This window comes from Euprymna scolopes, chromosome 3, assembly GCF_053919585.1.
Source record: "Euprymna scolopes isolate OS-2025 chromosome 3, ASM5391958v1, whole genome shotgun sequence".
NCBI classification, from domain to species: domain Eukaryota; kingdom Metazoa; phylum Mollusca; class Cephalopoda; order Sepiida; family Sepiolidae; genus Euprymna; species Euprymna scolopes.
In genome coordinates this window covers 89,000,613-89,014,205 of record NC_136484.1, presented here as the reverse complement: position 1 = coordinate 89,014,205, position 13,593 = coordinate 89,000,613, and the positions used below count along the sequence as shown (strand labels likewise).

Genomic DNA, 13,593 nt, shown 5'->3' with positions numbered 1-13,593 from the left:
TTGTCAAATATGTTGGAATTGTAAATCTACAATACAAAAATTTTTGGAAATTGCTGACAGAGGATCAATTTAAATTCCTCATTCAATCATAGGGTTACAATCTCCAGAAAAAAAAAACATTCACACACGTCTACTCTACGTTTATAGTAAAAAAAAAAAAAATAGTACAAAGCAATAACAGTACAAATTCTGACCACAGAATGTCAATGACTAGTCAATTTAAAATAACACAACTGTAACCAGACGTGCACCCCCTCGACAAATCACCGACTCCCAACGTCGTGTACCGTGGATTTTTCGTTCATGGCTGGATCATCATTTTCTCTCTGGTGACACACATGGTTTCACAAAAGTACAAATATGAGCAAAGAAAGGAAAACCACAAACACCAATGTTCATATATAAATTGACTGGACTTGTGTGTGTCTTCTCCTCGTTCTATTGATGTTACATTCGTCTATCACAGTCAACTCTATAATTGTTCAACTGTAGTCGTCATCAACTCTTATCCACCGTCAAGGGTATCTAGTTGTCAACTCTAACTGTCCAACTTCGATCCACCATCTAGCGCATCTAGATGTCAACTGACTGTCTGCTATGTCTTGATCTCTCCGGTCGCCCACCCCACCCTGGCTACCAGAAGCTGTTTCCCTGTTTTATCAGTAGGTTTCTATTGTTTGCTTCTTCCTATCTATTGTTGATTGTAAGATATTTCCTCTTTGTTTATTCTAAGCCATTTCCTATCTCTTTGTCTATTCTCCCCCCCCCCCCGTCTCAGCTCAAATCCACCTCAGGTCCACTTTATAGTATTACACAACAAAGCCCATCGGTTTCTAACATCAAATCGGTAGAGAAATCCCTAACTGGAAATAAAGAAGTTGCCAACACCCTGTTGGTCATCTGGAGAGATGTACTATGCTCGTATTTGCCCATTTAAAAGACCGGTCAATACTATTCATGTTGTGGGCATAAGGACGGATTTTGTGGTAAAAATAACCGCAACACTTCCAGGATGAATACTGCATAGCCAAGAGGTAAACACCATAGAAAATCGCCAAGACGTTTCCAGAAAGCCACATTTTTTTCCACTTTCAACATGAATTTTGAAACTCGGAGAAAATATACTTGAGATGAACAAGCCAATGAACTTTCAATTTGATACCACTTCGGATATCACTTTAATTTCAGTTGTTGGGAAAACCAACTCTTAAAGACAATTCTTGTTGCTTGTGATGTATCAGGAAATAACTGGCAAGTTAACATGCAATGTCTCTTTTAAAGGAGAAAAAAATTCAGGTGTGCTGTTTCTGATGCATCAACCCCGAATCTTCTAATTTGGATTTTATTAAAGAACTCTATCTTTTCAATATTCCTCTAAAGTCAGTTTTCAGTTCTTTCAATATTAATACTGCAGCAGATGCTGAAACACATTTTAAGAACATACTTAAAGCAAGGTTCAATGTTTATTAAGAGGGACTTAGATGTTCTAAAGTTAAAGTACTTTAAAACTGAAGGCAGATGCAAAGATAGTCTTCAGAACAAAGTGTCCACTACCATTCGCATAGAAAGGTTTGGATCATCTACAGGGAGTAATATAACTTGCAAATTACTCATCCTGGGCAGCATCTATTGTCATTGTGAAGAAGGCTAATGGCAAAGTATGCCTATGTGTGAACTTCAGCACAGGACTAAATGACAGCCTGGAGACCCATTAGTATCCACTACCCGTACCAGAGGATCTGTTCTCAAAACTCAATGGTGAAACTTGTTTTACAAAACTGGACCGTGGAGATGCATATCTACAAATGGAAGTTGAAGAGTGTAAAAATCCATTTTCCATTTGGGCAATTTGAATTATGAGTAGCTCTGTAGCTACTTAGAAATGTTTCTATGATCTCTTTAGTTTCTTCCCCTTTCAACTTCGAGAGCACTCTTAAATGTGTCGAAAGTGTTCAACTTGGCCATTTGGTTGTGGGTGGAAAGGTGGAGATCTGAGATGGTGAATAAGGTTTTGTTTACAGAAGTCTGAAAATTCTCAGAAACTAAGACTTCAGGAATGCCAAGTCTTGTTTCTTTAGTTTCATTTGATGTAGTATGGTCCATCTGGAAAACTACTTGCTGTAAGTCAAACAATATTAAGTAATGTTCATTAATTGGTCCTGCAAAGTCCATGTGTAGTCGTGACCAAGGCATTTCTGGAGTAGGCCATGCTTGCAATGTTTTCTGAAAAGACTTTGCTACCAGTTGACATTTGGCACAACTTTTTATAAGTTCCTTTAATTGCCTGTCCATGTTTGGCCAATACACATAGCCACGTGCCAAGGATTTCATCAGATTAATTCCTTGATGTTCATAGTGGAATTGTTAGAGAATTTTTGGAGTTTGAACGGGACATGTTCTCCAAAAAGTGTTCCATTGATCTTGGATAAAGATTTTCTATATATATAAAAAAAAAAAAAAATGGTTGAAGTTGATCATAATCCTAATTGGGGTGTGTCTCTTAGACGGCATTCCTCTTAGTTCCACTCCATCTCAGAGTGGTATCTTTCAAGACCTAAACTTTAAATGAAAATATGTACAACAGACATCAGTGGAGCAGCAATAAATATAAAAAATGAACTAATCATTGAAACAAAAAGCTCTAGAAAAATTTGAAAAGAAAAAGTATTATACAATCTTTAAGTATTATACGATTCTTATAGAAAGAGCAACGAATGTGCCATAGCTAGCTACACACACTGGGTCAACAAAGGTAAAGCTACATAGCTTATTACACCATATCTTAATTTGTTTCAGTTTATCTGTTACACCTCCACATTGTATTGCCTTATAAACTCAAATTTCCTTAATGTATATTAAACAATGTTTTAAGCAAAGTACATGAGTATATATATATATATATACTTATGTGTGTGTGTGTGTATATATATATATATATATATATATATATATATAATTATTTCCCCAAAACCTCTGGCCTTGATGAATATTTCTCATGTATCTCCCCTCTTGTTGAAATAGGGTACAATTATGAATATCTCGCATATCAAATAATCCTTATACACTGAAATTTACTTCATATATGAAAACCAAAAAGGAGAAATATAACATGAGAAATATTCATCAAGGTCAGAGGTTTTGGGATATATATATATATATATATATATATATATATATATATATATTACTCATGTACTTTGCTTGAAACCTTGTTTAATATACATTAAGGACATTTGAGTTTATAAGGCAATACAATGTGGAGGTGTAACAGATAGACAAACTGAAACAAATTAAGATATTGTGTAATAAGCTTACATATTTGGAATCGAGTCTCTCCTTGCTGTTATTCAGATCATTTGAAACCATAGCAGGAAGTTTTAATCTCTCCAAGGCCAGAGGTTTGGGATGAAAGATCAGATTTTGTAATTCATATGCAAAACTAGGAAAACGAATAACTGATTGAAACATTTTATGGTTGTAAATAAAGTGCCAAAAACAGGCCCTAGATGATTCTCTTAATGTGTGACCTTAAGAGCAAATGTCATATAGCACAATTCAGGTCATTACCTTTCAAATAAACCTTTTTGTTAAATTCTGATCAATAGTTGCTGATATTTGGAACTTATAAAATTAATAAAAAGGTGAGATTATATATAATATATATATATATATATATATATATTAGTTGAACATCTGTGTCTGTCCGGTTACGAATAGGCTCCTATATGGTTGACTATTATAGAAAACTGATCACATATAATGATAGATGTATCAAGACACAGGAATGGGTATGTTTGATCTGGCAGAACGGTGGTTCCTTAAAATTGTGGGGTCTGTGTTTGCACCTGGTCCAAAGTATGGAAATAAAAAAAATTTAAAAATGAAAAAAAAAAAAAAAACGTTTACAAGGGTTTTTGATATAGATGTACATAATACTTTGATAAGTATGTTTTAACTTAAATAGGGATGGTATAATAAAATTGTGGGGTCTACGTTCGCGCCTGGCCGCCATAAAATGGAAATAGACACAAACTTTAAAGACTTTGATATCTATCTGCGTAAGTATACTTTGAGAATTGTTTCAGTTTGAAGAAATATGTGATAAAGTTATGGGGTGTTCATTCGAACCTGACCTCCATAGAATGGAAATATGTCACAAAGTTTAACAAAGTTTTTTAATATAGATCCACAGAATATCGTGATAAGTGTTTCCGTGTGAACAGGTATGGTATAATAAATTATGGGGTTTATCTATTTTATTTTTACTTTCATCATATTTTGCTTTGGTTTTGATACCCCTAATTCAATCCAAATTTACAACCCTTCCTTTTCATAACCTGTCATACTTTCATAAATCAGTCCATTTTCTGTAGGCTGTTTTTGAACCCAGTCAATGACAGGTACTTTTGCTAGTATATATTATGCATATACTCACTCGTAGCCTAATTGAATATTGCTCATGTTTGCTTCTATGGGACAAGACTATATGGAAATTTTCAGCCTTTTTGAAGATTATAATACTATTCTTTGGTTAAGATTTATGAACCTATATTTTCAAACCAATAAAATATGCCCAAATTTGTAAATATAGTGTTCTGCAGGCCAACTTCAGTTTTGTTGCTTCAGTTGTCTTCCCTGTCACCTTGCCAGGCCACTAATATATATATATATATATATATATATATATATACTAGCATGGGTGCCCGGCGTTGCCCGGGTGTTTGGAGGAATATGTTGAGCAAAAACAAACAAAAAGTTCAATTTTTTAACTTTGACCCCTTAAAATTTATTGTTTTGGTCTCAAATAAAGTTAAGTTAGATCCATGTCCAATGAACCTGTATCTAAAATTTCAATTGTTTAGACCCCAAATTGTGGGAGTTTGGTAGAGTTCTCAAAGGTCAAATCGTTGAACTTTGACCCCTTAATCGCCAAATTTCTGGCCGAAAACCGATCATAGATTTTCCCAAATCTCAGTAGCCTGTATATCAAATTTCGAGTCTGTAGACTTAAAATTGACAGTTATTGCGTAGGGAAATGTACACACCCACACACACGTTCACTTTTATAGATATATAGATAGACTAGCATTTTAGCCCGGCGTTGCCCGGGTGTTTAGATGGGTATGTTGAGCAAAAAAAGTGGTAGTAGGAAGGCAGGCTCGAACCCATACCGCAAAGGAGGAAAAGAACTGGGTAAAACGTAACGTTTATGCTGTTACAACCACCGCCACACCGGAAGCGAGATTTAAAATTAAGGCTAGACAATTTAAAGAGGATAACTTTAAAAAATATCGGCGAAAAAAAAAGTGACCCCCCCCCCCGTAGATAAGTGCCTAGTTGAAGGGAAGATATTAATGTTTTTAACTAATTTTTCGATATTTGTCGTATGAAAGGTTGAACTTTAAAACGATACTGATCTTGGTAAAATCCGTCGCCTCTATTGAAAGTTTAAGGCAGACATGCAAACAAATACATACATTTATATATTGGTAACTAAAATTTTTCGACCCAAACTGATTAAAAAGCTTGCCCTATCTCTGAATACCCTTTATGTAAAATTTCAAATATTTAGACCAGAAATTGTCTGAGTAATTTGGAAGAGACCGCAGAGGTCCATTTTTTTTTTTTTTTTTTTTTTTTTTTTTTTTTTTTTTAACTTTGACCCCTATTATGACCCCTTAAAATTTATTGTTTTGGGCTCAAATCAAGTTAAGTTAGATCCATGTCCAAGGAACCTATATCTAAAATTTCAAGTGCATAGACCCAAAATTGTCGGAGTTTGATTGAGTTCTCAAAGGTCAAATCGTTGAACTTTGATGCCTTAATTGCCAAATTTCTGGCCGAAAACCGATCACATCGATTTTCCCAAATCTCAGTACCCTGTATATCAAATTTCGAGTCTGTAGACTAAAAATTTACAATTATTGCGTAGGGAAATGTACACACACACACACGTTCACTTATATATATATATATATATATATATATATATACATACACACACACACACACACACACACACACACACACACACACACACACAAAAACTAGCAGACGACCCGACATTGCTCAGTTGTAAAATATTCTTAATTGTATTTTTATTCATACAGATTTTTTAATCATAGAGCCAGTCCTCTATTATTGTACCCAATATAAAGTTGTGGCTTTTCGGTGTGGCCAGGTCTTAAAATATTTTATGCAGATTTCATGTTTATAAAACCAATGTACTATATTAATCATATACAATATATAGTAGTGATTTCAAAAGCTGAGAAAAAAAAATGACTTGGGTACCAAAAACCAAAACTTATCTCTCCAGCATTTAGTTACCATGTGAACGATGTCCATACATATATAAAAACTGTTAAAAAATGGTGTTAAAGTATAAATGTATATTTGAACATGCATAGAACTAACATTTTTAGTTTACTTATGCTTGACAAGTTCCAATTTTTTTCAATTTTGACCCCTTAGCAGCTATTTTTTTTACCAGCTAAACACTAAATTAAAATTGTCCCACAGGTTGAAGTTCCCTATATATCAAGTTTCAAGTCTGTAGACCAAAAATTGACAGTTTGGTAGAGGCCGTTCCGCACACACACACTGACAAGATCGCTTATATATGTGTATGAGTTGATGCTTTTATTTGGGATAGTAGCAGAAAATGTATCTATTTGAACACCACTCCTACTCTGCTAAAGATTTGGGAATTATATTCATGTCTATCTGCCAAATGAATTTCTATTTGAATTAGTTGCAAAAATCCAATTCTTTCATATAATATGTACATATTTCAAAAATAATCATACACAATTTTTAAAAGCCAATTACATATACTTCGCTACATGACATTTACAAAGAATTTAGAACCATTTTCGTTCAGATGTCATTCGTTGTAATTTTAGTCCTTATTAACAAATTATCATAATGTGACAAAACTGTTTTCATCAATCATAACTTAATATTGTTGTGATCCGTTCAAAGCATGCATTAATTCTTTCATGCATTAACGTTTTAAAAATCGTTATTGAAAATTCCAGAATGCATTGTTAATCCCTTCTATGTACACATCTGAGCCAATGATAGCCAGCATTATTAGAGCAAGAGTTTCCTTGCTTCCTCAATTTTTGTGTGCAACTCAAGAATGCAAGCCCTACTAGTAAAACAAATATATATAAACTAGTCTATACAAATATATATAATCAGCTAGTCTATACAAATATATAAACATTTAGTCTTATATATATATATATATATACTAGCAGTGCAACCCGGCTTTGCTCGGGCCCTATGTACTGTTCATAACTTAATGTGCATATGTATGTCAAAAAGTGTGCATATGTACGATAATGCCTTTCTATATAATAGGCTTCTTTAACTACCATAGAGAAAAGTTGGTAAGGACCGCAGAGGTCAATTTTTTTAACTTTGACCTCAATTTCGACCCCTTTACATTGTTTTGGGCTGAAATCGAATTAAAATGTTTGACCCATGTCCAAATAATGTACATTTAAAATTTCAAGTGTTTGGACCCAAAATTGGCAGAGGAGTTTGGTAGAATCTGAAGGTCAACTCTTTTAACCTTGACCTTTTGGCAGCGAGACATTTGCCTAAAAACTGATTAAAAAGCTTGCTGCATATCTGAATACCCTTTATGTAACATATCAAATGTTTAGACTTCAAATTGGCTTAATAGTTTGCTAGAGACCGCAAATGTAAAATCTTTTGAACTTTGACTGCTTGGCAGCCAAAAACCAATGAAAAAGCTTGTCCTATGTCTGAGTAATTTGCTAGAGACTGCAGCGGTCAATTTTTAAAATTTGAATCCAATTTTGACTCAAATCAAATAAAATTTGATCCATATCCAAAGAACCTATATGTAAAATTTCACGTGTTTAGACCCAAAATTGTCGGAGGAGTTTGGTAGAGTTCTCAAAGGTCAAATCGTTGAACTTTGACCCCTTAACAGCCAAATTTCTGGCCAAAAACCGATCAAAAACATTTTCCCAAATCTCAATACCACTTATGTCAAATTTCCAGTCTGTAGACTGAAAATTGACAGTTATTGTGTTGGGAAATATACAGACATTTTCACTTTTATAGATAATCTATATATCTATAAAAGTGAACGTATCTGTGTGTCCGTGTACATTTCCCTATGCAATAACTTTGTCAATTTTAAGTCTACAAACTCGAAATTTGATATACAGGGTACCGAGAAAATCTTTAATCCGTTTTTGGCCAGAAATTTGGCTGTTAAGGGGTCAAAATTCAACGATTTGACCTTTGAGAACTCTACCAAACTCCTCTTCTAATTTTGGGTCTAAACAATTGAAATTTTAGATATAGGTTCCTTGGACATGGATCTAACTTAATAACTTGATTTCAGCCCAAAACAAATGTTCAGGGGTCATAATAGGAGTCAAAGTTTAAAAAAAAATTTGACCTCTACCAAATTACTCAGACAATTTCTGGTCTAATCCTTTAAAATTTGACATAAAGGGTATTCAGAGATAGAGCAAGCTTTTTAATCAGTTTGGGTTAAATTTTTAGTTACCAATATATAAATGTATGTATGTTTGCATGTCTGCCTAAAACTTTCGATAGGTGACTGATTTTACCAAGATCAGTATTGTTTTGAAGTTTAACCTTTCAGACGACAAATATCGAAAAATTGACTAAGGACATTAATATCTTCACCTTCAACTGGGCAGGGGGGGGGGTCGCTTTTGCCAATATTTTGAGTCATCCTCTCCTTTCGATTGTCTAGCCTTAATTTAAACCTACATCACTTCTGGTTTGGCAGTGGTCGTAACAGCAAAGATGTCACGTTTTTTCCTGTTCTTTTTCTCCTTCGTGGTACGGGTTCGAGCCTGCCTTCCTACTACCACTTTTTTTTTTTTTTTTTCTGCTCAACACACACCTCCAAACACCCAGGCAACGCTGGGCTGAAATGCTAGTATATCTATAAAAGTGAAAATGTCTGTTTCTGTCTGATTATCTTGAAAAATAAATGGATATACGAAGTTAAATAAATAACAAAACAAATAAGCCGTTCTTTCATCTGTACATTTTTGTTCATAGGTCTCAATATTGCTATAGACTTTTTATACTTCTCCGTATTTAATGCTAGTAATAACTAGCATTTCAGCCCGGCATTGCTCGGGCCCTATGTACTTTTCATAACTTTATGTGCATCTGTATATATTAAAAAGTGTATACGGTAATGCTTTTCTATATAATAGGCTTCCTTAACTACCATAGAGAAAAGTTGGTAGACCGTAGAGGTCGAATTTTTTAAAACTGACCCCAATTTTTGATTAAATTAAGTGATTTTTTTTTTTTTTTTTACAGCGAAAAAAGTTAGGATACCGAGCAAAAGGTTCGATTTTTAGGAAGAAAAGCTAGAATTAAAGATGGGAAGGGAGTGTCGGCATTTTACATTGAGTTATCTCCCCGTAACATGCTGTTCAGCTTCAGCAAATTTCACAATGGCTGACTTCAACGCGCTCTCATAAGAACATGTTTTTCCGCTGTAAAAAAAACAAACTACTCTATCAAATTAAACGAAAAAATTTTTTTTTTTTTTATCTTCAGTCCAAAACGGATACATACAATATGACCTTTCGATATTTTCATTTTTTAATGTCTTGACTAAACTGTACAAGTGCCAAAATTTTAAGTAAAAATGACAGCCATAATAATGGGCTCATGTTGAATCCTATTTGTTCACAAGGTTTGTTGCCTTAATTTTTTTCAAAATCAGTACAGAGCCGAATTGATTCATGTATTTTTTGAGCACTAACCTTTCATGTTAGAAATAAATGTAGATTTAAAAATTAATATGAAATTTATATTGATTACTTTTAAGTTAGGTCAAAATGAAATTCTGAACTTTATTTTTAGGTTGCGACCAGTCTTGGTATATCTGATATTTTAACAGATTTTTAAAAAATTGATTTTTATTAAATCATAAATTTTATTTGCAGAGTTGCACGTTTCAATCAAGTTGAACATCTGTCAATATTTTTCCCAACTAATTTTGGTGCTGAAAATTCGCGTATATACTATATCGGACTTCGAGGAGAATTTACAGAGGTAAGTCAGGCCTTTTTCTTTCCAGTTTTCATAAAGTACAAGATTAATATAATAGCTGATTTTATTAGTACAGGTTAAGATCTTGTGGATTTTTTTATACATCAAATGTTGAGAAAATATCAGGATGCCAAAGCTATTGAGGGTCTTCAGAAGTTAGATTGGTAATACCATTGAAGCACAGATGTTTCGGGTGCTTGTTTGATTGCAAGACTTAGGAGTAGACTGAATAAATTCAGTGAACTTCTGCCATTACTAATCAACAGAGCATTACCACTGCTGAACAATGGCAGTCTATAAAACTTGAAGTGTGATGTATGGAAGTGAAAGCTGAAAACATGAGTTGCAAGGAGAGAAATGATGGATGTGTGAACAAGTTAAATAAAAACAAAAGATTTAGATCTGAGAACTCCAGAGAGATTAAATCTGGATAGTATAAGATGATAGTATGGTCACATTGAAAGAATGGAAAGTTCTTGGGTCAGAAAATGAAGAACAGTTGAAGTAGCAGTTCGAGTTTACTAGAGAAGGCTAAAGAAAACATGGAAATGATAAGAATGGACTTGAGAGATAATGACATGGTTAGATATTTTTGTAAATTTCTTAAAACTTAAATCAAATATGAAGTATCCATACGTAATGAGAATTTTATGCAACAGTTTTTGTTTAACAAAAACCTGAAGTAGTGATGGGATTATTTAACATGTGACCACATCCTGTTTTGGCATGTAAATGCCCTTGCTTGATCCTGGCAAATAAAGTTGTGTTAAATGCATGGGCCTAGTATTTCTCTCATATTTTCATTGTCTTTTCATAACCCCTCTGCTATGAATCCTTTGAGCACTTCCTCTTTAACAGGGTATAGACCCAGCACTATGAATCTTAGACGAATCTTCCAGAAAGATGGTACAAAATATGAATTATGAGAATTTTTTTGGTTACATGCAAACACCAAAACACAATTAACATAATGCTAAAATAAACCAGTAGAAAAATACAAAGCTTTTGGTTACTTTGCATAATATCTTGAGGACCAAAGTTATTCATTCAATGCAACAGACGTAAATAACAAAGGCAAAAGAGCATTGAAAATTTTATTAACAGCTACAATTGCATTAGAAACTGACCATAAAATGCTTTGGATAATCAGATTTCAAAATAGTTCTAAAATTTAAAAAGAAACCATTTTAAGTACTTAAAATACAACCATTTCATTTGAAAATACATAATAAATATTTGGTGATATACTTAGTTTTGAGCAAATAAAGTAATATAAATTTTAACACTGTTATACAACCATTCCTCCCCCTCTCCTGCACTTAAGTTATCACAAAGAAATCAATCAAAAAAACAAAAAACAAAACAAAAAAAAAAAACTTTGACTTATTGTCAGGATACAAAAGAAACTAGTCAATTTTTTTTTTTTTTAAAGATACATAAATATGCTGTGATACCTTAAATACTATATGCATTTTCAATGGCATATTTTGATTTCTTTTATCAAAATACACTGGGTGACAAATTTCATTGTATAATTTAATGTTTTAATCAAAAAATAACATTTTTATTAAAAAAGTGATGTCAAATCTGACAAAACACATGGTTTTAAAGAGAAAATATCCAATTGTGAAAGAAAGTAGTCACAACTAAAGTCAGACATAATTTTTTTTTCTATTTAAGATCAAGATTCTATGTCTGCCATGAAGACATTTTATGCGATTGAAAACATGTTTGAGAGTGGATATTTTATATAGAAACTGTCATGAATAACCATTTAAATTTTAAATGTACTCAGTCCTAAAATTGAATTTAACGCACTTTTTTAATTTTATTTAATCAACTTTTTTTTTCTTTTACAGATGAAACGGCATGGAGTAACCATTTGTAATTATGAAACGCAAGCCAATCCTTCCGACCACAAAACTAATCTTTTAGACCAAATGGGTCACATTATTCACTAACATTGGCTCTTTTCGATAAAAACTTTACTACCTTCACTTTTTTGATTAAATCGACTGCATATTGCAGTTATTGCTTTATTCAGATTAGATGAAATAAAGATACAATTATTTGCTTTATTAAAATGTCTAGAAAAAATTAATTTGAGTCCTTATTTTTTTAAGTCTGGAAAAGATGGATTTTAAAATTATCTACAAGATAAGTAAACATTCCTTGCTTAGAAATTAGTAAACCACAAATAAAAGTTTGTGTGTGCACATATGCATGAAAAGAAAAAGACACCATTTGCTATTTCTGTTAATTTTAAAATCTATCTGCAAAGTTTCAATCCATATTTATGCTGCAAAATTGTTGGCAACTGATATTTCTGCTCACTTATGATCAAATTTCTTTCCATAAAAATGGATGTAACTAAAGTTTCAGATATATTTTGCACTTGCAATAAATGCCTTTTTGTTGCATGGCAATCACCCCCATGGAAAATTAGCTGTTTCTCCTAATTTCCTTCTGTTGTGATTGACATTTATGATAAATTGCAAAATTGTTTTTATTTTCAAAGTTACTGATAGTGGCCACAAAAATGGGTGCGCGTGTGTATATATACACATGCATACACACACACTTAGAATCTTTTACTCCATACTTTGTCTTATAGGTTGGGTTAACTCTAATAAAGAAAAATAAAACCCTGACCTGTTTGGTCAGATAGCAAGCTTTAGTTTAAATAAAAAAAAATTGAAAAATAAAAATTACAAAATTAATTTGAGATTTTTTATTTCTAGGTTAAATAGTATTAATACTGGTTATATTCTATTATAACAAACTATTCCAAATTTTATGTTAACAAACTATTCCAAATTTTATGTTAACATGGAAACAGGCGAGTGTGATAAACTGACAATAACAGAAACTTGATGAGGGATTTGGAGGGTAAATTTCAAATTACAATGCCATTAATATTTTTTTTATTTTTTTTTTTATATAACTACATCCAAAAGTCATTAGTTTAAATATGTATTAGAGAGAAGCAACCAATTAACTCTGCATTCTAATATTAGATCTTGATATGGCAGCTGCAATGAAATCATTATTTGAGAAACTTTCTCTAACTCACCTCAGAAAATATATGCACCAATTACACTAGCTTGACTTGTATATTAATTTTTTCTTTTCAAAATATGAAATTTGCATTATCTTTTGATAAATTTAAATGAAAATTTATAAAATAGAAAAACCTAATTTTTTTTTTTTTTTAAACTAAAAAAATATATCCATACATTAGTCTCAATTGCTTTGTCATCGATAGTTTTTTTTCTAAAAAAAAAAAAAAAAAAAAACTAATGATGGATTCAGATTTGTTTTTTGTAGATCGTTAATAAAATGTCATTAGATTTCATTCCTTTCAGAAAATACTTTGTCCAATTTGAAATCTTTAAATTGTCTTCATAGTTACTTCCCTTTGATAAAAAATAATAGAATAAAAAAAGTAAATACACTACCTGACAATGCTGACAGCTAGTTATAAATCAAGACTTTATT

General features: G+C 32.3%; 1 protein-coding gene across 3 annotated transcripts in view; it reads left to right on the top strand.

The window, feature by feature from the left end:
• Window positions 1–12,196, top strand: part of LOC145257216 (PITH domain-containing protein 1-like) — a 141,150-nt gene extending 128,954 nt beyond the window's left edge. For all 3 annotated transcript variants that reach the window (XM_080115644.1, XM_080115642.1, XM_080115643.1), the window contains 2 exons: window positions 9,990–10,098; window positions 11,955–12,196. In XM_080115644.1, the coding sequence (XP_079971770.1) occupies window positions 9,990–10,098; window positions 11,955–12,056 (211 nt within the window). In that variant the 3' untranslated portion in view covers window positions 12,057–12,196. The remainder of the gene's footprint in view (window positions 1–9,989; window positions 10,099–11,954) is intronic.
• Window positions 12,197–13,593: the final 1,397 nt, after the last annotated feature.